This window comes from Pipistrellus hanaki (genome assembly GCF_964339955.1).
Source record: "Pipistrellus hanaki genome assembly, chromosome: 8".
Lineage (NCBI taxonomy): Eukaryota > Metazoa > Chordata > Mammalia > Chiroptera > Vespertilionidae > Pipistrellus > Pipistrellus hanaki.
Window position 1 is genome coordinate 58,568,321 of NC_140510.1, and position 23,123 is coordinate 58,591,443.

General features: G+C 38.5%; 1 protein-coding gene across 7 annotated transcripts in view; it reads right to left on the reverse strand.

Annotated features, from left to right (window-relative positions):
- The window catches only part of GIGYF2 (GRB10 interacting GYF protein 2), a 123,517-nt gene extending 100,618 nt beyond the window's left edge, over positions 1-22,899 (reverse strand). For 5 of the 7 annotated variants that reach the window (XM_084891748.1, XM_084891747.1, XM_084891746.1 and 2 more), the window contains exons 1-4: positions 22,808-22,899; positions 19,047-19,108; positions 16,902-16,967; positions 4,558-4,639 (exon numbers count right to left, since the gene is read on the reverse strand). Coding sequence is in view for 5 of the 7 variants with exons in the window: in XM_084891747.1 (XP_084747873.1) it covers positions 4,558-4,598 (41 nt within the window). In the remaining 2 variants the exon portion in view is untranslated. Of the gene's footprint in view, positions 1-4,557; positions 4,640-16,901; positions 16,968-19,031; positions 19,109-22,807 lie in introns of all 7 variants that reach the window. The other 2 variants (XM_084891749.1, XM_084891744.1) reach the window with 1 other exon arrangement.
- Between the last annotated feature and the right edge of the window lie 224 nt (positions 22,900-23,123).

Consider the following 23,123-nt stretch of genomic DNA (forward strand, 5'->3'; position numbering starts at 1 on the left):
CTTAATAAAGGGATCCAGGGGGAAAAATGTTTTCTCAAATTTATTGATGATTTTAATCATGTTTTTACAGAGATATGAGAATGTAAATACAAAAGAGGATTTGCAAAGAGATTAAAAATGGCGGCAGAGTAGGAGTAAGCTGCATGAGCATGATCCCAGGAACAAGCTGGAATTACAACTGAAATATGGAAAAGTTTCCTGAATAATCAATGGAAAACTCACAGGAGAGAACCCTGGTACCCAAGAACCAAAGGTGGAGAATGCATAGAAACTGATTGGAGGGGCGGAGGCACGAAAGGGCTGGCTGGGCACCCACAGACGACAAATGAAGTCCAAAAGAGGTATCTCAGCTGTAGCGGGGTGTCTCCAAGAACTCTGGGATCTAATCCCCTAGCTGGGCCCCCCAATAGAGAGCACCAAACCTGAGGAGTGTACCCACATAATACCTAGCTGTGAAAAACAGTGGGGTGTTGTCTGCCAAGGAGTGGCAGCTGAAAGTTCAAGCACCCTCTTAAAGGGCCAACGCACAGAAATTCCCTGTGGAGCCACCCACCTTGTGCTCTGGCAGAGGGAGGGTGAAGTGGACTGGAGCTGTGAGAACAGAACCCAGGACTGGGGACTTGGAGGATAAAGCTCAGAAGGCAGACACCCCCAGTTTCCTGGGCTGGGTTATTCCCTCACACAGCAAAGGACATGTTTCCCACATAGACATCTACCTTGCCTGGGGAGAAGACAGTCCACACATCCTATTTGAAAACATCTTACCCTGAGACCACTTAAGAGATTAAAGTAACAATTAGCCTCCGGGCATAAGCAACTACCCCACCACGTTGAAAAAACTTTTGCTATACCTGATGATTGCTTGGGGGCAATTCAAGTTGAGATTCTATTAGTCTGTAGACTGAGGAGGTCTCTGGAGCCTTTAAGTCTTAGCCTGATCCAATTAGTCAGAAACAGCCTTTAACACTGTCTTGCACTAGAGATTGAGAGGAATAGAGTAGTAGTCACCAACCTTTTAGACCTCATGAACCACTGGTATAGAGGACCTACCTAAAACATTGCCAGAAACCCAGACAGACGATCAAAATGAGGAAACAAAGAAACAATCCCCAAATGAAAGAATTAGAGAATGCTCCTGAAGAGATAAACGAAGCAGAAATAAGAAATTTATCTTGGGGGGGGGGGGAAGAAATTTATCTGAAACAGAGTTCAGAGCAATGATGTTAAAAATGCTCAACAGTATGAAAAAAGATAATAACTATGGGAAAAAAAAGTTTGAGATAAAGAATGACATAACACAAATAAAAAACACAATGGAAGGAATACACAGCAGATTATGGGAAGCTGAGGATCAAATCAGTGAATTAATTAGAAGACAGAGTTGAAAATATCACTCAATTACAGAATCAAAAAGAAAAAGACAATTAAAAAACAGGACAGCTTAAGGGAGCTGTGAGACAATGTGAAACATGACAATGTTAGAATAGAAGGTATGCCAGAAGAGGCAGAAAAGGAGAAAAGAATAGAGAAGGTGCTTGAAGAAATAATGGTAGAAAACTTCCCTATCCTGATAAAGGAAAGTCACACAAGTTCATGAGGCACAGAGAACCCCAAACAAGAAGAACCCAAACAGACTCACACCAAGACACACAATAATTAAAATGGCAAAAATTAAAAACAATCAGAGAATCTTAAAGGCAGCAAGAGAAAAGAAAATGTTACCTATAAACGAGTTCCCATAAGGCTGACACCTGATTTCTCATCAGAAACTATACAAGCCAAAAGGGAATGGCATGAAGTACTTAAGGTAACGGAAAGCAAGGATCTGAGACCAAGATTACTATATCCAGCAAGGTTATCATTCAAAATAGATGGTCAAATAAAAAAATGCTAAAGGAGTTCATCACCACCATGCCAGCATTACAACAAATACTAAAGGGATTTGCTGAGAAGAAACAGAGAGAAACCTAGCCATACAGAATATAAATGGCTATAAATAAGTACCTCTTAATAATAACCCTAAATGTAAACAGATTAAATGATCCAATCAAAAGGTGTAGGGTAGCTGAATTCATAGTTACTATATCTTTTTCCATACTGTTGAGCATTATTTTTAACATCATTACTCTAAACTCTGTTTCAGACACAACCCAACTATATGTTGTCTACAAGAGGTCCACCTCAAAACAAAAGACACACACAGGATGAAAATAAAGGGATGGAAAAAATTTTTCCACGCAAATGGAAAAAAAAAAAGCTGGAGTAGCAATATTTACATCTGACAAAATAGATTTTAAAAGCATCATGCTAATCGAAATAACTGAGAAAGATAAATATCATATGATCTCACCCATTTATGGAATATAATGAACAACATAAACTGATGAACAATTATAGAGACAGAGAGAAAAAATATATACTAGAATAGAAGTAATCCTGTTATTTGCAAAATTTTAATATTTCCTACAACTTCTGTGATATCATACTATTTTAGTACAGTTTTGGTATTATTACACTTAAAATCCTTTTAATCCTAAAATATTCATGTTTATTGCATGTAATATTACTATATGTAAGGTCATTTTTCTTGAATAATTGGTGTTTATTGCATGTAAGATCATATTTAAAATCATTTTTTGAGATAATGTTTATTGCATGTAACCTTTAAAAATATATATTATCTTAAAAAAATAAAAGAGCATTTATAAACTCTAGATAAAGATAGAAGAGGGCACAAAGAGTGAAACAACAATAAAATTAAAATCCACCTGGTAAAGTTTCTAAAATGTGAATAAAGAGTTAACTATAAGAATGTTCATCAGCAATATTTTTATAATAATGAAAAACTGAGAACAGCCCCTATATGCTACATCTAAAAGATTAAATAAATGATACATCCATACAATGCAACCAATTAAGGTAACAGAAAATATTTATTGATAAAAAGGTATTTTGGGCATAGTTATTTTTTTAAAGCAGGTTACAAAATTGAATGTACAGTATGATTCCACCATTTGTGAAAATAAACATATATATACACAAATAAGCAAACATAAAACCAGCTAAGATATATCAACCTATTAACAGTGGTTATCACGGCTGGTAAAATTATGGTGATTATATCTTCTTCTAGCTTATTATAATTTCTCATTTTTCTAAAATCATACAGATATCCTCCGCTTTTCAAAGTTCACTTTACACTACTTCACTTTTGCAAAAGACCTCTATTAGTACCTGTTTTCACTAACCAAAAGAAATCCAAAGAGGATTTTCACTTTTACGAAAAATGGCAAAAAGTGAAATAGCATTCAGCATGTGTCTTGCAATAAGCAATTATTATTATTAAGCAGTTAATATTGAGCAGCAAGAGTGGTCCCAAGCTACCTCCCCAGGAACTGTTCTCAGCATCTCAGCATTAGACACCATGGCTTTAAGCTGTGTCTATGAACATCTGTGTTTTATCTCCCTTTATTTTGTGCATCTGCTAGCAAGATGTATCCCTAAAGTAACTGCTTCTTCACTTTATACCATTTCAACTTATGAAAGGTTTCACAGGAACACTCCAATTTCAGAGAGTCGGAGAAACTCATATTAAATTAATAAGAAAATTATTTTTTAATATAAACAAGAACTAAAACAGGTGCAGCACTACTTGTATCAACATTTTCAAAATAAATTCTCAAAGTACAGAAGTTGCATCAGTTCTTAGAACTTCAAATTTTGAGACTTTCTCCTTAAGTCTCCAAATGCTAAGCTATAAGAGCCAAGAAAATTTAGAAATTATATATAAAGAAATGCATATACAAAGGGAAGTTAATAATAATCCTCAGAAAGAGAGTTACTACAAGAGTCTGCATCATTTATCAAACCACCACCACCCGAACAACCAACAATGTTTAAGACACTATTCCAATGTATTCCAAATGCCTCTGGTTCAAGGTTTGAAAGCAACTACATTATTCACGCACTGAGGAGAGGATCTTCAATCACCAACTTTGGGGACAAAGGAAGAAAGGGGTAAAAGTTCACACTACAATGTGATGGATCTCAAAATTCCATGAGAATTCCATATTCGGGGTCCAAACACATCTGTAAGAGACTCAAATGTCAGTTATAATTATGGCAAATGCTAACCCAATCCTAGATGGGCTTCTGTTAACAACCAATATAATTCTGGACCACCTGCCTACCCTATCAATAATAGAAAATTCAAATAACAATTCAACAAAAACTACTTTTAAATGAGTCTATGAACAACACTCACAAACAACAGTATAGCAAAAAATATACATAAATAATCTGATAGGCTCTTGGGACTGTGAGATATTTTAATTCTACTATTGTTAACATAACCAGACCAAGAAATATTTTAATATAAAGTATATTATATAGTCATTGACCAAATAGAATTTATTCCTAGGCTAAATACATTGTTTTAAATTAGGCATATAAAGCAGTCTCAAAAACATACATTTATAAACCATCTAGCACCTGTAAAAATACCTTACTACTATACTAGTCATCCAATATAAAAAAGATGAGATTTTGAAAACTCACCATTCAGGCCCAAAGTTCAGTGTCTGTGTTTCCGCTGCCATTCTTTTCAGTATGTTTACAAGACTTCTGTATGTGGAGAAACCTGTTAAAGAGAAAAATATCTCCATACAATGAGTCAAGATTAAATGCAGAATTCCAGCCCAGAAAGTATTGCTTATGCTCCTCTCAAACATGGTCACCAGAATGAGATTTTTAAATCCCTTTTTATAACAATATAGTAGGTAAAGTGAGATTAATATAATCACCCTTACATTCCAATTCACCATCTTTTTATGTTTATCTAAAAAAAGAAGGCATGATATAAGATGATAGATGGGAACAGACCAGGCAGAGCACTGGAAACCAAATTAAGGATTTTCTACTTTCACCTTAGAACAATGGGGAGTGAGTAAAGGATAATAGATTTCCATTTTAATTTATATTACTCCCTTGTTAAGGGCTCTCCCATCACTATGAGATACAGCAAATATTCTTAAAATAAGGACCACCCCCCTTACCTATCTCACAGCTTCCACCACAACTCTCCCCAATTTCTGCTTAGCACTTTACACTCTAGTGACTCTTTAAAAAATTATCTTGGACCATAAGTTAAAACAGTAAGCTAATGAATTTCATAAGTAGTCTTTCAAAAGCAATTTTAAGATATCAGAGCTTAGCCGAAACCAGTTTGGCTCAATGGATAGAGCGTCGGCTTGGGGACTGAAAGGTCCCGGGTTCGATTCCGGTCAAGGGCATGTACCTTGGTTGCAGGCATATCCCCAGTAGGGGGTGTGCAAGAGGCACCTGATCGATGACTCTCTCTCATCGATGTTTCTAACTCTCTATCTCTCTCCCTTCCTCTCTGTACAAAATCAATAAAATATTTTTTTTTAAAAGATATCAGAGCTTAAAATGAAATAAGTCAGATAGGCAAAGATAAATACTGTATGATATTACTTATATGTAGAATCTAAAATGCCAAAATAAGTAAGGAGAGTAGTGGTTATTAGTGGCTGCAGGAGTGAAGGAAATGGGGAGATATTGGTCAAAGGATATAAACTTTCAGTTATAAGATTAACAAACTCTGAGGATCTACTGTACAGCATGGTGACTATAGCTAATAATACTGTAAATTGCTGAGCAAGTAGATCTTAAAGGTTCTCACCACAAAAGAGAAAAAAAGGAAATCCTGTTTCAGTCCTCTTTATCATTCCACCTAAGAACCTTTAGGTAATGCCAAACTACCATACTGTACCAATATTAAAAGCTCACAAGTTTTTTAAATACCTTGATCTGGGACCCTACCATTTACAACATGGTTTTCATAAGATGTAAAGATTTCCCTAGAACTCTTAAGAACCTAAAAATAATAATCCAAACAATTTAATTATCAACTAAAGAGACCAACATTACTCAGAATGGAGTTCTGCTCATTCTCCTTTCTGAACTAAAGCAAAAATATAAGAGTTATGACTCCTGAAGAAATCTCATTAAATTCTTGAAGTACTGTAATCACTAATTCCAAATTCTACACCTCAGATTTCTCCTTCTAAATCAATCTAAATGAGCCCAGTTGTAATGTACTTATATGTACTGGAGGGATTGTCTTACATGATGCCTCTGAATTATAAATTAGTCAGAATGGAAACTGAGCTTTTTTCCTCAACTGTCCTTTCTAAAGATGCAGTGAGGTATTAAAATGAATATAGGCTTCACCACCATTTAAACACCACCATACTAAATGTTAACTCAAACCCCTGGGAGACTTGTGACGATTAGAAAACAGCTCTGAATTTTGACAGCAGTATTTGAACCAGACTCTAGATGCTTTGCTCCGATCATCCTCTTCTGCCTCTTTAGACTGCCTTTTCTTAAAACTATTTCATCCTTTATCCGCCAAGATCAGAACAATATTATTACTTTTTTCTATCTCCGTTTCCTTCCTATTTAGTCAGCATTCCCCAAAAGTTCCCCTTCTTTTCTAACTTCCATCAATGTACCCATGTTTTACTTAACTATACATTCTGTTTAGCCGAGACCGGTTTGGCTCAGTGGTAGAGCGTCGGCTTGGGGACTGAAGGGTCCCAGGTTCGATTCCGGTCAAGGGCATGTACCTTGGTTGCGGGCATATCCCCAGTAGGGGGTGTGCAAGAGGCAGCTGATCCGATGACTCTCATCGATGTTTCTAACTCTCTATCTATCTCCCTTCCTCTCTGTACAAAATCAATAAAATATATTATAAAAAAAAAAAAAAAAAAAAAAACAACTATACATTCTGTTTAGATATTGTCTTGAACTTTTTGTTATTTCTCCACTAAGACTTTGGGTAGAACTCTGCCTACTAAATCACAGGGAATACCATGCAGGGAGTGGGGGTATAGTTACAACAGGAGCAATGAAAAATTCTCCCACAAATTTCTAAATTGCCCAGCTTCCTGGGGAGATGCCTCACCCCTATTGTAAATTACAGGTTTCTTTTCTGCCATGACCTGTGTAGCATTTCCAGATGCTTGTTCCTCCTGGATACCTATCTCATCAACAACTGATCAAGGTACCACTGCTTTTACAATTCACCAGTAAGCCAGGCTTCAAAAGCCCAGAGTTATCTGAAACTCCTTTTGCTTCTCTCATACCCAATGATTTTGTTTCAATTTTGGTTAATTTCTCCTTCAAAATTCTTCTTGCATTTTTTTTCATTATAATGAAACCTTAACTCATGTCTAGGTTATTAGAATAAAACTCCTAATTGGCTTTCTTGACTCAGCCTCTAAATATTCACATCCAAAAATATCAACCTTTCTAAACCACTGCTCTGGTATGCCTACCCCTCTTTAAAACAATTAAACCTACTGTGCATCATTAAAACTCCTAGTAAAGGCATCTAAAAGACCAAAATATAAGACCTTGAACTTCAGTGTAGAGTAGGGATGGAGACATAGATTTTAAAGTAAATCTATGTACAGCAACCAAATCTAAGTACAGCAACCAAAAATCGAAAGAAGAGAAAAAGCATATAGCTAGACCTCTCTGGCCCTAACCTATCTCCTAAACTCAAATTCACTGATTTCAGCTATTTTACATCCACTATAAAAAATAAAAAAATAAAAAAATAAAATAAAATAAAACACAGAAAGGGGGGAAGAGCTAGATTCTTTTGCGAGATTTTCATTTCACCAATAAGACTAAAAACTACTACTAGGTGTACCAATTAATAACGCAGATTGTTTTCAATAGATTGAGTTACACATATGTTGACACATACGTGATTTGATATGTATGCTATTTTGTTGTATTGACAGCAAGCTTCAAAACTTCATGTCAAATTTGTTGAAGTTGTAAACAGTATAAATATTTTTACACTAAAAATGTTGAATTTTGTGCCAAAAAAAAATTGAGCTAAGTTTTAATTCATTACTTTATTTTGAAGAAAAAGTTATCCTAATTTCAGGAAGCTTATGGTGAACATGCTCCAGCTCAAGATACTTGTGAACACTGGTTTAATGCTTTAAAAGTGATGATTTAGATGTGAAAGACAAAGAATGTCCAGGTCAACCGAAAAAGTTTGAAGACCAGCAATTATAAGCATTCTTGGATGAAGATGCGTGTCAAACTCTTGAAGACCAACAATTACAAGCATTATTGGGTAAAGATGCATGTCAAACTCAAAAACAACTTGCAAAAAGATTAAACGTTGCTCAGCAAACAATTTCCAATTGTTTACAAGCAATGGAAAATATTTTAAAGGAAGAAAAATGGATGCCACATCAACTGAACGAAAGACAAATGGAAAACCAAAAAGTCATCAGTAAAATACTGCTTCAACAGCATGAAAGAAAGTCTTTTTTGCATCGAACAATGACTGGCAATGAAAAGTGGATTTATTTTGAGAATCCCTAATGCACAGAATCATAGGTTGATCCAGGTAAACCATCAACATAGACTGCAAGGCCAAACTGCTTTAAAAAGAAGACAATGCTCTGCGTTTGGTGGGATCAGGAAGGTATAGTGTATTATGAGCTTCTAAAACCAGATGACACCATTAATACTGATAGCTACCGACAACAAATAATCAATTTGAACCATGCTTTGATGGTAAAACAACAAGAATGGGCCAGGAGACATGGCAAAGTAATTTTGCTTCATGATAACGCACATCACACACTTCAAAAACAGTTAAAGACACGTTAAAAGATCTTGCCTGGGAAGTATTAACCCACCCGCTGTATTCACAAGTCCTTTCTCCTTTGATTACCACTTGTTCCAATCAATGTCACATGCACTTTTTGAGCAGCACTTCAAAACATACAAAGTGGAAAATTGGGTCTCTGAATGGTTTGCCTCAAGACAAGAAAAGTTCTATTGGGATGGTATCCACAAATTACCTGAAAGATGGGGGAAATGTGTAGCTAGCTATGAACATTACTTTGAATAAAGGACTTTCAATGCTTCTCTTGAAATTATCGTGTTTTTTTAAATTACAAAATCCGTCATTATTAACCGGATCCACCAAGTAAAGTGAAACTTGACATAGCAGTGGCCATATCATAGAAGTCTTTGTATTTTATACCCCAAGGGAAATGAAAAACTACTACTACAATATATAAAAAGATTCAGGCAAGGAAGAGTCCAGGATGAAATCTGCCCTTCAGAAAGATCACTCAGGATGCCAGGAGGAGAATGAATTAACAAGAGCTAATGGGAAAATAGGGTATTAGAAATCCAGCAGATACTGTAGAAGCCAGATCTCCAGAGCACTAGAAGAAAGAGATGATGATAACTATGTTGAATGACATAAAAGATGTCAACAATATATTGTGTCCAAGGCAGATTATGTAATACAGAGAATATAATTTTAAAATACATTTTAAAATACATACAGGTTGGGGCAAATGCTGGCATCATGGGAAACTGTCTTCGAATTAATTTAAATGGGAGGCAAGTGTCAGATGGGGACAAATCAATTCTTGGAATCAGAAAAATTTTTCCTTCTGCACACACTAGAGGCCAAGCTCAGTACACAAAATTCATGCACTTGGTGGGGGGGTTGGGAGGTCCCTCAGCCCGCAGGGAGCGGGCCTAAGCTGGCAGTCAGACATCCTTAGTACTGCTCCATTCCCCAGAGCAACAATCCTCAAATTAAAGTCTTCCAATAGAACTCCTTTAAGGTATCCCCGATGCCAAAACAATTTTTATAGTAATATTAAAGTATTATTTGCATTTTTTCACTGTGTTAGCACTGTACTGATCATGCAAAGCAATGATGAGGGAAGCTGCTGGCTCCTTGGCATCATTCAAATTAATGGCACCAAAATGTACTGGTAAGCATTGTATTCTTGGCTACCACTGTTATACTCACAGGAGAGAAAAAAAGCCTGTTTTACTTGAGAATGCCCTAGCCCAGAGGTCAGCAAATTCATTAGTCAACAGAGCCAAATATCAACAGTACAACGATTAAAATTTCTTTTGAGAGCCAAATTTTTTAAACTTCTTCTAACACCACTTCTTCAAAATAGACTCGCCCAGCTGAAACTGGTTTGGCTCAGTGGCAGAGTGTCGGTCTGCTGACTGAAAGGTCCCAGGTTCAATTCCGGTCAAGGGCATATACATTGGTTGCGGGCACATCCCCAGTAGGGGGTGTGCAAGAGGCAGCTGGTCGATGTTTCTCTCTCGATGTTTCTAGCTCTCTCTCTCTCCCTTCCTCTCTATAAAAAATCAATAAAATATTTTTAAAAAATAGACTCGCCCAGACCATGGTATTTGTGGAAGAGCCATTCTCAAGGGGCCAAAAAGCCGCATGAGCCACAGTTTGCCAACCACAACCCTAGCTAAAACAGTAAAAATGATTGATTTTATTCATCTTGACCCCTTTGTATACATCTTTTCAATGTTCTATGCAATGAAATAGAAAATATACATAAAGCACTTCTGCTGCACACCATGGTCTCAAAGACACTTAGGTGATTGTTTTGAGTTGTGAACTCGTTTTTTTCATGGAACATTATCTTAACTTGAAAGAAGAGCTGACACACAAACATGATTATCTAGATCTACATATTTAGCAAACATTTTTTTTTTTTAATGAATGAACTGATGCCCGGACAGTATGGCACAGTGGTTTAGCATCAATCCATGAACAAGGTCATGCACGGTTCAATTCTCCATCAGGACACATGCCAGGTTTTGGGGCTTGATGGCCAGTAGGGGGCGTGCAGGAGGCAGCTGATCAATGATTCTCTCATCATTGTTGTTTCTATACCTCTCTTCCTTTCTCTCGCTGAAATCAATGGGAAAAAAATTTAAACTAACAAAGTGAAATTGTCACTTCACGGAAAATAATTGACAGTACAATTGTCACCAATTATAAAATTTGAGCTTTCAAGCAACAATTAAAATTTTGGAAAACTCCTATTCACCATCATGAGCTTGACAGGTTTTCCAGTATTTTTAGACTTTCTCAATACCTGATGGTGTTTTTTGTTGGTTTTTGGTTTTTTTTTGATGGGTGTTCACATTAATGTGATTTTTTAATATAATGTATAATATATATCCATTAAATATGTGAGACCAATGAATTTTAATGTAATAGTACATTTCAAAGCAAATGAATTTTAATGTAACAGTCGATTGCTGATATTTGGTGGGGTGCCTGCATTGATATAATTCAGATTTCACATTGAAGCTAATCTTTACAAATGAATAATTGCTGAATTTTAGTATATCAAAAAATCTTCAATTATCTGAAAAAGTTTTAAAAATACTCCTCCCTTTTCCAACTACATATATATCCTTCATATACTTCAACCAAAGTAATAAACAATGAATTGCATACAGAAGCAGATAAGAGAATCCAGCTGCCTTCTTAAAGCAAGGCAAAAGTAATTTACAAGAAAGGTAAAACAATGCCACTCTTCTCACCAAACTTCTTATAAATGTTTTAGAAATTAGATATTTTTCTCAAAAATGTATTTATGTCAACATGTAATGAGATTATTTTAAAATAAATTCATGAACTATTTTAAATTTCTTAATATGGTAAGTATATATAGATGTAACTAAAAAGCCAAAAGCTCTTTGGGGTTCTCTAATTTTTAAGAGGGTAAAGGAGTCCTAACATCAAAAAGGTGACAATGTCTATCTCAGAGAAAGAAAATGACAAAAGAAATACACCCATTAACTCAGAACAAACGAACATACTCTAGAAAGTATATCAAGGAGCATAAAATACCAATGACATGAACACCATGATCCAAAATGTGACACTTACTAAAAACATATCTAGGGTTTTAAAAATGTATCTTTTCTAAGGACAGACTTTTCACATTTTGAAATTTAATTCTATGATTTTTTTAACTGCCTCGGCCACAATACAGACTTTCATGTTTAGTTTACCATTATGGCTAGCCCAGCAGCTGGCTGTCACAAAGAAGATATTCAAATATTTGTTAGATTGAAAACAAAACAAAAAAACAAAAGACTTACAATCAGAACCCACTGACTTCTCTATTCAAATTATAAATATGAAATTTTATAATCAAAATGACCAACTTACATAGTAGCAACAATCAGACAAGCAACCACTCAATGAGAGCCTATTTACTATGGGTCAGGCATTGTACTGGGCACTTTATTTGTTTTTAAAATATATTTTATTGATTTTTTACAGAGAGAAAGAGAGAGGGATAGAGAGCCAGAAACATCAATGAGAGAGAATCATAGATCAGCTGCCTCCTGCACACCCCACACTGGGGATGTACCCGCAACCAAGGTACATGCCCCTGACCGGAATCAAACCTGGGACCTTCAGTCTACAGACCAATGCTCTATCAAACCGGTTTCGGCTGTACTGGGCATTTTAGATTTTTAATTCCCACAACCACCGTGGGATATACTTTATACAGGTAAGGAAAATACAACTGCAAATGGTTACCTTATTTACCTAAAGTGGCATGTCATAAGTGACAGAAGCACAATTGGTGTGGCTCAGTGGCTGAGCACCCACCAGGAGGTCACTGTTCAATTCCTGGTCAGGGCACATGCCTGGGTTGCGGGTTGGGTCCCAGTAGGGGGCATGCAGGAGGCAGCCTATCAATAATTATCATCATTGTTTCTCTCTCTCCCTCTCCTTTCCTTCTGAAATCAATATATATTTTAAAATACATATATAAATTTTTAAAGTGACAGAAAATTAAACCCGCATTTCTCGGTTTAAAAGGCCAAAGGCACCCTAGCCAATTTGGTTCAGTGGATAGAGCATCAGCCCATGGACTGAAGGGTCCTGGGTTTGATACCGTTTAAAGGCACATACCTTGGTTATAGGTACACAATCCCAGGGGCATGTGGGAGGCAACCAATCAATGTGTCACTCACATCAATGTTTCTCTCTGTCTCTCCCCTTCCCTTCCACTCTCTCTAAAAGTCAATGGAAAATCATTTTTGGGTAAAGATTAACAAAAAAATTTTTTAAAGGCTTTTCACTACATACTAATACACTGCTCAGTTTTGCTTGGTTACCTTTTCTCCCCCATTTCCTTGTAATTTTCAGAGGAATTCATTTTGTGGAATGCATTTTCGCCTTTCCCAATCTACCATTCTATTCCACTCTCCTCCAACTTCTATCCTGCCTTTGCATCACTTGATTAAGCAAGCAATACAGGGAATGTATGTATTCTCATAACACACTATTACAAAGGTCATTAACTATGGTGATGTAGTATAAAGGATTAAAGGAGAGGATCAGACTCCAGAACATGAATTAAGGCTCTGTGCCACTGATCTTTCAGGATGGCTTTACTCAACTGGCCATGGTTTGGGCAGCACCACTTCAACTCCCAAGGGGCTAATCGTGAGAGCCCCTGGATATGGACATGTCTTCATGGCCTCAGCCATGATTTATCATTTAGAAAGTACCAAGACAGTACCTCTGCTAATTCCTTGCCAGTCTATACTCATGGGACCAATACTGAAGAGACCAGAGCTCTTGAGATTTCCTCCAGACCCAGGACAACTTGAATAAAAGGAGCTTTGTTCCCAAAAACAAATAGAACATACTGACCACAATATCACTATAAGAAGAAAAGATATTACTATCATTCTCCCTACTGTTTCTGAACAATATGTAAATGTTTCTTTTCTCTCCCCCTTTTGATGAAAGAACAAAATTAGCAACTGTGAACTATTCTAGGAAAAATTTCAATGTCATAAATATTACCATCTCATTTGATAATCTCACTAAAAGCCAATGTTTTCCAGAGAAAACACCTTTGACACCTTTACAGAGGTTATGTGGAAATCTTTTCAAACTTCACAAAATCTTGAATAACCCTTATCTCAACATCCAGATTAAAGAAAACGTACAATATGAGAATGGATTCTTCTACCTTAAAAATGAATTCAGCTGCAATCAATTTACTAAAGAAACCTTGGCTAAAGAAGTATCATAGGAAATCACATCGGTGACCTGTCATTCAATACACCACTCTATAATAGATCACTTTTATAAATAATCCCTAGGCTATGCATCAAAAATCTTAATATACTGCCCTGGCCAGTGTGCTTCAGTTGATTGGAGTGTCATCCTATACACCAAAAGCTGGTGGGTTTGATTCCCTTTCAAAATACATACCCAGGTTTTGGGGTCCATCCAGGTTAGGGTGCTTTTAGGAGGCAACCAATTGATATCTCTCTCTCTCTCTCTCTTTCTCTCTCTCTCTCTCTCTCTCTGTCTTCCTCATTCTAAAAATCAATTTTTAAAAATCTCGATACACTAATATACTAATATAAGATTAAGCAATAAAAAAAATTATTTAAGCAATTTTGCTTCTGAATTATTACAAAAAAATTTTAATACAAAAGTTTATTCTGTCTCACTGATCCTTTACCAACAGTAACAAGTCCCTTCTACCACCCAAATAACTTGACTATAGGTTCACTTATACAAGTCTCACCCTTCAAATTCTCTATTGCTTCCTAATACTTAAATGCTGCTCAATAATGTAAAAGGTACCCAGAGATTAAAATTCATAAAAGCAATCAATGAAAAATAAATAAGTAACCACTGAATTTCCACTAAGCCTCTCATTGGCTTATGTTCTTTTAAACCTTTATCCCACTCTGGCCAATGTGGCTCAGTTGGTTGGGTGCCATCTGTGCACAGAAAGGTTTCCGGTTCAATTCTAGGTGAGGGCACATGCCTGGAGTTGTGGGCTCTATCCCTGACAGGGAGTGTGCAGGAGGCAGCCGATCAATGTTTCACTCTCACATTAATGCTGCTCTCTCTCCCTTCCTCTTTTCCTCTCTCCCTCAATCTCCCTTCTTCTCTCTAAAAATTAAAAAAAAAAAAAGACCTTTATCCCATGTGTTCATTTGAACCTCACACACATTCCTTTTCCACTTCAATCAAACACCTTAGTTACGCCCTAGCCAGTTTGGCTCAGTGGACAGAGCATCATCTGAAGGATGCCAGGTTCGATTCCCATCACGGGTACATGCCCAGGCTGCAGCTCAAACCCAGTGGGTGTGTGCGGGAGGCAGCCAATCAATGATTCTCTCTCATCATTAATATTTCTCTCTCTCTCCCCCTCCCCTTTCCTCTCTGAAATCAACAAAATAAATAATAAACAAACAAACAAACAAACAAACATTTTTAAAGACTTTAGTTAAAACTCTGCACTAGGGTCCTGGCCAGTGTGGCTCAGTTGAGTTGGGCATCATCCAATGCACCAAAAGATTTGCCATTTTGATTCCTGGTTCGATTCCAGGTCAGGAAACATGCTCAGGCTTGTGGGCTCGATCTCCAGTAGGGGGCATGCAGAAAGCAGCTGATCACTTACATAGATGTTTCTCTCTCTAAAAACCAATTTAAAAAAAATTTTTTTTTTAGCCCTAGCCAGTTTGGCTCAGTGAATAGAGAGCATCAGCCTGCGGACTAAAGAGTCCCAGGTTCAATTCCGGTCAAGAGCATGTACCTTGGTTGCAGGCACATCCACAGTAGGGATTGTGCAAGAGGCAGATAGTCGTTTCTCTCTCATCGATATTTCTAACTCTCTATCCTTTTCCCTTCCTCTCTGTAAAAAAAAATCAATAAATATATATATTTTTTAAATTTTTTAAAACTCTGCACTAGGAAGTTCCAACAAAGATGCTTGGTGAGACCTACTGGCCCTCATTCACCAAGAGATATGCATATATAGGGGGTCCCCCCCAAAATATATACACACTTTAACAGCTGATAGTTCAATTGGTGTTTCTTTTCAGATTTAACCCATTGAAATAATGGTATTCAAAGAGTGTATGCCACTGAAACCGGTTTGGCTCAATGGATAGAGCGTCGGCTTGAGGACTGAAGGGACCCGGGTTCGATTCCGGTCAAGGGCATGTACCTTGGTTGTGGGCATATCCCCAGTAGGGGGTGTGCAAGAGGCAGCTGATCGATGACTCTCTCTCATCGATGTTTCTCTCTATTTCTCTCCCTTCCTCTCTGTACAAAATCAATAAAATATTTTTTTTTTTTAAAGTGTATGCCCTATATTTTAACTCCTCAGGACACATAAACTGAAACTGCTGAGCTATAAGAAAATTTCTCTAGGAAAGGAAAAATGTCTAGAAACTTCTGTGGGTGTCTGATTAGTATAGCCAACATACCACCTTCTCCAAGGCCTATTGCGAGTCTTAGGAATCTTTCAGCTAACTAGGTTGCACTATGGACCCCAACCCCATGGCTACACTAAATGAATCAATGATGGAGAACTGGACCAAGCTAATCAAATTTTCCCTCAAAGGAACCTGAAATGTGGACACAATTTTAACCAGTGGCACAAGAGCCTGAGTTCATTTGTGACTCTAGAAAATAAGTGACAATTTTCTTTCATGTGTTTGTAAAGCATAAAAGACCAGACTGTGGAAAGACAACTGAAACAGGATAACAAGAAACAAGAGAGGACATTGACTAGTCAAAGGGTAGAAAAGTGCTAGCTGGACAACCTTGTTCCTGAATGCTTCCCAGTTTCCAAATCATGTCCTTCATGAAGAAGCCAACTGCTCTTGGGTTCTTTAAGATACCTCCCCCTGCCCCCAAAGCATTCCCCTTCCTGTTTCATGGCATCAAAGAAACCATTATGACAGTTTAAGACTTAATTTGTACCAGGATCAATGCAGAAAGGATATTATTATTCTTATGGTTCATGGATCTGAGCAGCACTTATTATTACTCTAATGGTTCATAAAGGATCTGAGCAGTACTAGAGAAGTTTACTCATTGTCTATAACTTCAGGAGAAATAATAGGACAAAAATAACCAAAACCTTTAAAAGCAAAAACCATCTGTTTGCATAAACCCACCTCAGCTTTGTATTCCCTTCAACACTTACCTGTTCAAAAGTTCTGCTGGTTCACAGCAGGTGGTTTGAGCAGATTTTGTTCAGGCCCTTTTAACACTGTAAATAATAAAATTATTAAAGAAAATCACCTAGCAATCTCTTAAGAAACTTCAAAAACATAATTTATTATGAAAATGTTTTATAGGAAATGAATTCCAAACCTGGTTAAAATATTAAAATCATATGGTGTACTCATAAACAAGATTCTCTTTCCTGACAGCTAGAGTCTCTCTCTCTCTCACTACTTCTGGAGTGGGACTGAAAAATATACATATTTTTAGTCCCCACCTGAGGCTATACTTTTTCATTGATTCTAGATAAGGGAAGAGATGTGAAAGAGAAAGATCAATTGGTTGCCCACCCCCAGGTACCCAGACCAGGAATCCAACCCGCAACCTGGGTATGTGCCCTTACCAAGACTCGAACCCAAGAACCCTTCAGGGCACTGGTCGACACTATAACCGCTAAGCTATGCTGGCTAAGAAGAAAAATACACATAGAATTTCTTAACAAAAGTTCTGATTCTGATGAAGATAACAAATGAGTACTACTATAAGGTTTCAGGAGAGTGATTATTTGGAATTTTCATTCAAAACCACACTGTGCGCTGGCTAGGTGGCTCTGTTGGTCATGGGTTTGATTCCAGGTCAGGGCACATACCTACGTTTTGCATTCAATTCCCGATCTGGGAGTGTACAGGATGCTTTGTTCTCTCTTTCTCTAGCTCTCTCCTTTCCTCTCTCTCTCAAATCAATAAATATATCCTTGAATTAGGATTAAAAACAAAAATAATAATAATAATGCTGATATTTGGTATTAACTTTTTAAACATATCTGATAGAAAAATGACAGCCAACAAGAAAGCAATATAATGCAAATAATCCGTGAGTCCCAAAAAGTATAACCACTGCCAAAATGTTCAAGGAGCAAAGCTCCAGATATGCTTTCAGTTATAAAATCACAACCTTCTTTTAATGCTCTATTGAGAGAGTATCTTAAAAATCCACCAGATGGTGATATTTCAAGTGACAAGGAGTAGACTGAACCACAATAGTTTCTCAGCTAACATCAAATAATGTTTTGAATGCTGCTCTAAAGAGTCAAAAAACAATAATTAAAGTTGACAATTTTACTAACAAAAAGAAAGCAATCTGAGAAAGCCACTTTCGCCTTTAATTTTGCATGAAAAAATAGCTGTGTTATATCGTCCAAAAGGTCATCCAACTTTGCCCAATGCACTCTACTTTTTATAAAAGCAAGCAGAAGAAAAAGAGGGCAGAACTAGATAATAAACAAACTTTCCTCTGGGCTCAAGAGAACAAGCTCTAGAATATCTTCTTTTATAATTAAGTTCAAGTTCAGTGAAACTATAGTTAATATAAAATTGTGGTCCTAACTTAATTTCTTAAAGTAGGAAAGCATGTAATACTTTGAAAATATTTTTATAAAACTAATTTTGGCCATTTAAGTGAATCCCCTTTTGTTTTTCAACCCTCTTCCCTCCTCTCCAACCTCCCAGATAATTATGGGCAATTCAGCAAAGCCATCGTTTTATATTCCTGCAAAACTAATCTGTCTATTTTTCAGTCATCTACAGAGCATAAAAAATAAAAAACAAATGCTAATCCAGACCAGAAATATTAGCATTCTAATTATAAGTAAACTTGCCTATGGATTAAAAAATCTACTGATATTTTTGAAGCTATGTATTTCTTGCCCTGGCTGGGTGGCTCAGATAGTTGGAGCGACCTCCCATACGTGAAAAGATTTGGGGTTCAATTCCCAGTTAGAACACATATCTAGGTTTTGAGTTTGATCCCTGGTGGGGTGTCTGTAGAAACAACCAATCAAAAATATCGACATTTCTCTCTCTCCCTCTCCCTTCCTCTCTGGCAAGAAAAATCAATAAAAACATATCTTTTGGTGACAATTAAAAAAACAATAACTTTAAAGATATGTACTTCTTCAGGGAATTAAACATGAATGTAAATCCTAAGATTTTCTCAACATAAATCCAAGTGGGAGTCAAAGGGGAGAACAAAAGCTTGTATTCAAAGTTTTACAACAATAACCAAATAATGTTAGGTAATTTAAATTGCTGAAGAAAAATGGACACTTAACCTGCTTTTAAAATACCTGGATTAACACCAACATAGGCTGTAGTAGATTCAATCTCATGAATCTGGTCCCACTCTAATCTGTAAGAAAGAGAACAAAACAAAAAGTATTGAAAATTTACTCAGTTGGGACTAATGGAAAACTGCAAATGAAGTCAGTCTTTGAAAATGGCACAAATCAAAGATCCTTTAGGAGGGAAGAAGGGACAATAATAATCGTCAAAAAGATTCTCCTAGATAGTAATCACAATCAATATTGTCATCTTCCACAATGAAGGTCAACAAAAAGAGAACAGACATATGGAGTATTAAAATGCAGAGTCATGAGAACAAATGAACTGTATGACATCAAAGACATTATAATTTGGAAATGTCACTTCAAAATTCAATGGAGAAAAAGGAGAAAGGTGATTCACTTAAAACACTACCCTAACAAAAACAGAGGAAAAGAAAACACTGCCATTCTCACTATCATCATTATGTCTCCTTTTTTTTTTTTTTTTTTAATATATTTTATTGATTTTGTACAGAGAGGAAGGGAGAGAGATAGAGAGCCAGAAAATCGATGAGAGAGAGTCATCGATCAGCTGCCTCTTGCACACCCCCTACTGGGGATATGCCCGCAACCAAGGTACATGCCCTTGACCGGAATCGAACCCGGGACCCTTCAGTCCCCAAGCCGACGCTCTATCCATTGAGCCAAACCGGTCCCGGCATTATGTCTCCTTTTGAGCCAAGGAGCTGCACTCACATCCTGAAGTTGTAATTCTTAACTTTTCATGATTTTCAGGCAAACCTATGACAAATTATTTTTCATATATGCAACACACAAGCAAAAGTATTTCAGAACCAAAATATTAAATTCCTAAGGTGAATTAAAATAAAACAGGACAGCCTGGCTGGTGTGGCTCATGGTTGAGCGTCGACTTATGAACCAATCAGGGCACATGCCCGGGTTGGGTTGCATTGCGGGCTTGATCCCCAGTGGAGGGCATGAAGGAGGCAGCCAATCAATGATGTTTCTATCTCTCTCTCCCTCTCCCTCTGAAATCAATACAAATATTTTTTTTTTAACAAAAGAGGACATTTATGAAAGTTCAGTAATAAGAATATGGAGATAAGCTGAAAGGAAATCAGAAAAATTTTCCAATGAAAAGGTCTATTGATTATCAAATTAATTGAAGACCTATTCTAAAAGATAAAGTAAAAGAATAAAAAAAAAAAAAAAGCACACAAAGTTCTGCACATGTAAAATGCTATAATATAAACCAACAAATTAATGGAAGAGTCCCTGAGTAATTTAAAACTAGCCTGGACAATACAGAAATAATTAAGAATTCTTTGCTAACCACATAAGGACAACATGAGTTAATATATTGATTTCACCTTTCTTTTAGGTCATGTCCCTTATTGATCTATCTGTATCTAAACTTCAAAGGACATTATTTCCCTACATTTTCAAATATTTTGAATTATCACAAAGATCCCCTTCTTAAAAAGCAATTCCTTTCGAAGAATCACTTTCGGTGGTTTATCATCAACCTTCTTTAAAAACTTTTCGAGAAAGGTATTTCATGACCTTTGCTCTATGAGCATCCTGAATTTTTCTAAAAAGGGGAGGGAAAGGAGGAAGGGGGTCATATAGAGAGAGGGGTCTGAACACAGGGGCCCACATTTCCAGAATCTGATTTCCCTTTCCAAGAGTCAGAGATGTGAAGAGTCCAGGACACTGAATAACTCCTCTCATCTCATCTCAGAACCAATGTACACACTTCCTACTAGTGAGCCCATCTCTCACTGGTACCTCTCTGGCTAGCCTACCCTCCATTTCCCCCAGCCACCAGAATCTATCAGCTCCCTTCAGTTTCTGCCTCCGGCTATTTGGCCTGGCCTCCCTAGCCTGAAGCATTCTTCCTCCACATAGCTACAGGGATAGCTCCTTCCCCCGTCAGGTTTTCCCTCAAATATTAGCTTTTCCATGAAGCCTTCCCAGGACACTCAAAATTAATCCCTCCCCCAATTCTTTATTATCCTATTTCATTGTCTCATTTTTCCCCCCACATCATTTACCACTGCACAATATATTTTACCTAAGTATTTATGTATCTGTCTAGAAATGGGCTCCTGGGAGACAGGAATTTTTGGTCTGTTTTTCTCCCAGCACCCAACAGTGTAACAAGGTCTCAATATTTGTCAAATAAATGAATGCATGGATGAATGAATAAATAAATGAATAAAGACACATGGTCCTCCTCCCTCCTCATTCTCAAAATTGTAAAATGCTCTGTCAAGTATAGAAAAGCTGTGAAGCCCTTGCTTTGCTAGTGAATCACTACCAACAACTGTGTATCCCTCTGTGTTAAAAAGTCAAAGGAAGAAAGGCAGTGTGACATTTTCCCAGATACATGCCACTTGAAAATTTTTTCCTAATGTCCTCTACTGATGTCAACATCTGATGTAACAGAAAAACACACATTCCAGTTTGAGTAGTCGAAAAGGTGCTACTCTAACCAGTGAAACATAAAAACATCAATGAATGACAAAACACGTTTACATTCTAACCAAAATGGACAAACTCTGTAAGGCCAGAGCTACCAAATATTAGAAGGATGAGTTAATGTACAGAAAATGACAAGAAAATTCTTTTTAAATCTAAAAGTCTAAAAAGGAAATTCTACGTAAGAATATATTCCCTGCACGGAACACTGGCAATCAAAACTGCCTATAACCCAAGGTGTGAATTACCGGATAAGAAACTGTTTACAGGTTCCGGCCCCTTCCTCCATTGCTTGCAGATTACATTGGGATACTTACCTTCCTATCAGACAAACTAGGTGTGCTTAAGTGCTCTGACTTTCAGAGATGGAAGAATGTTTAAAAAAAAAAAAAAAAAAAAAAAAAGCAAACAGTAGTGGGTAAATGCAAAGCAACGTTACTGCTTCCCAAACACCAGTCATACAACCTGCTTCTTTCATACTCACCTTTCCCCCCACCCCCTCACCCCCATTCCCTGATCGCTTGACTTATGTTTCAGCCACAAAACTCAAGTATTCAAATGCCTGGTGGGAAACTGCTGACACTTAAAGGCTATAATGCCCATTTTCACCTGAAGTGGACGTTCGGGTCCCAGAGCTACCGAGGGCTCTCTCCTCCTTTCCCAACCTCTGTCCCAGGTTCCGACCACGGCTCCGCCTGGCCTCAGGCCTGGCCCAGACCCAGTGCCCTGTCCGCGAAGGAGTCTCCCGATGCGGAGACTCCGTGAGCAAGACAAGGGCGCACCTCCCAGCGGCCAGGTGTGGGGCGGGGGGCCGGCAGGAGCAGCTGTCTCGCTGCAGCAGCTGTTACCCGGGGCACCTCGAGGCTGGGCGGGGGGCTGGCCCCGAGGGGCAGGTAGCGGACGGCGAGCCCTCGGGCCCTGGAGCGAGCCGACCTGACACTGCCCATCGCATCCCCCTTCCTCGGCTCCCACCGCGGTGCCAACGGGCCCCGGAGGAGGGGGCTCCCCGGCTCCGAGGACAAGACACGCCCGGGCCCGGCGTGCCCCCGGCCGGGGAGGAAGCTGCCTCCGGCCCTGCACCTGACCTGTCCCCTCGCTTGACGCCCGAGCCAGCCGCGGCCGCTGCCAGGGCGGCCTATGGGTACCCATGCGGCTGGACCAGGGGTGCCCGGGCGGCGGGGACGCGGGCGTGGGCGGAAGGCCCGGACCACCCGGAGGATCAGCGGAGACGACGGAGCGCGGAGCGGTGCCGGGCAGGGGAGCGAGACGGAGTCGCTGGTTACCTGCGGTCCGGGACAGGGGAGTCTCTCAGAACCCAAGTCAGTCCTCAGCCTCAACAACACAAGATGGCCGACACGTCGCCACGCACGTCACGTGACAGCGCGCTCGCCACGCCCCGCCGCCCCGCCCTCCGGCTCCTCCAGCCTCCCACGACATCTTCCTTTCCGCCGCCGCCCGCCCCTCCTCCCGGACACGCCGCCGCCCGGGCCCCGGATGTGGGGCCGAGGGGGCGGGGCGGCGCGGCGGCGGGGCGGCAGGGCGCAGGCGCCGCGGTCCCCGGCGGGGCTCCCGCCTGCCCTTGAGTTGAGTAGAGTTGGC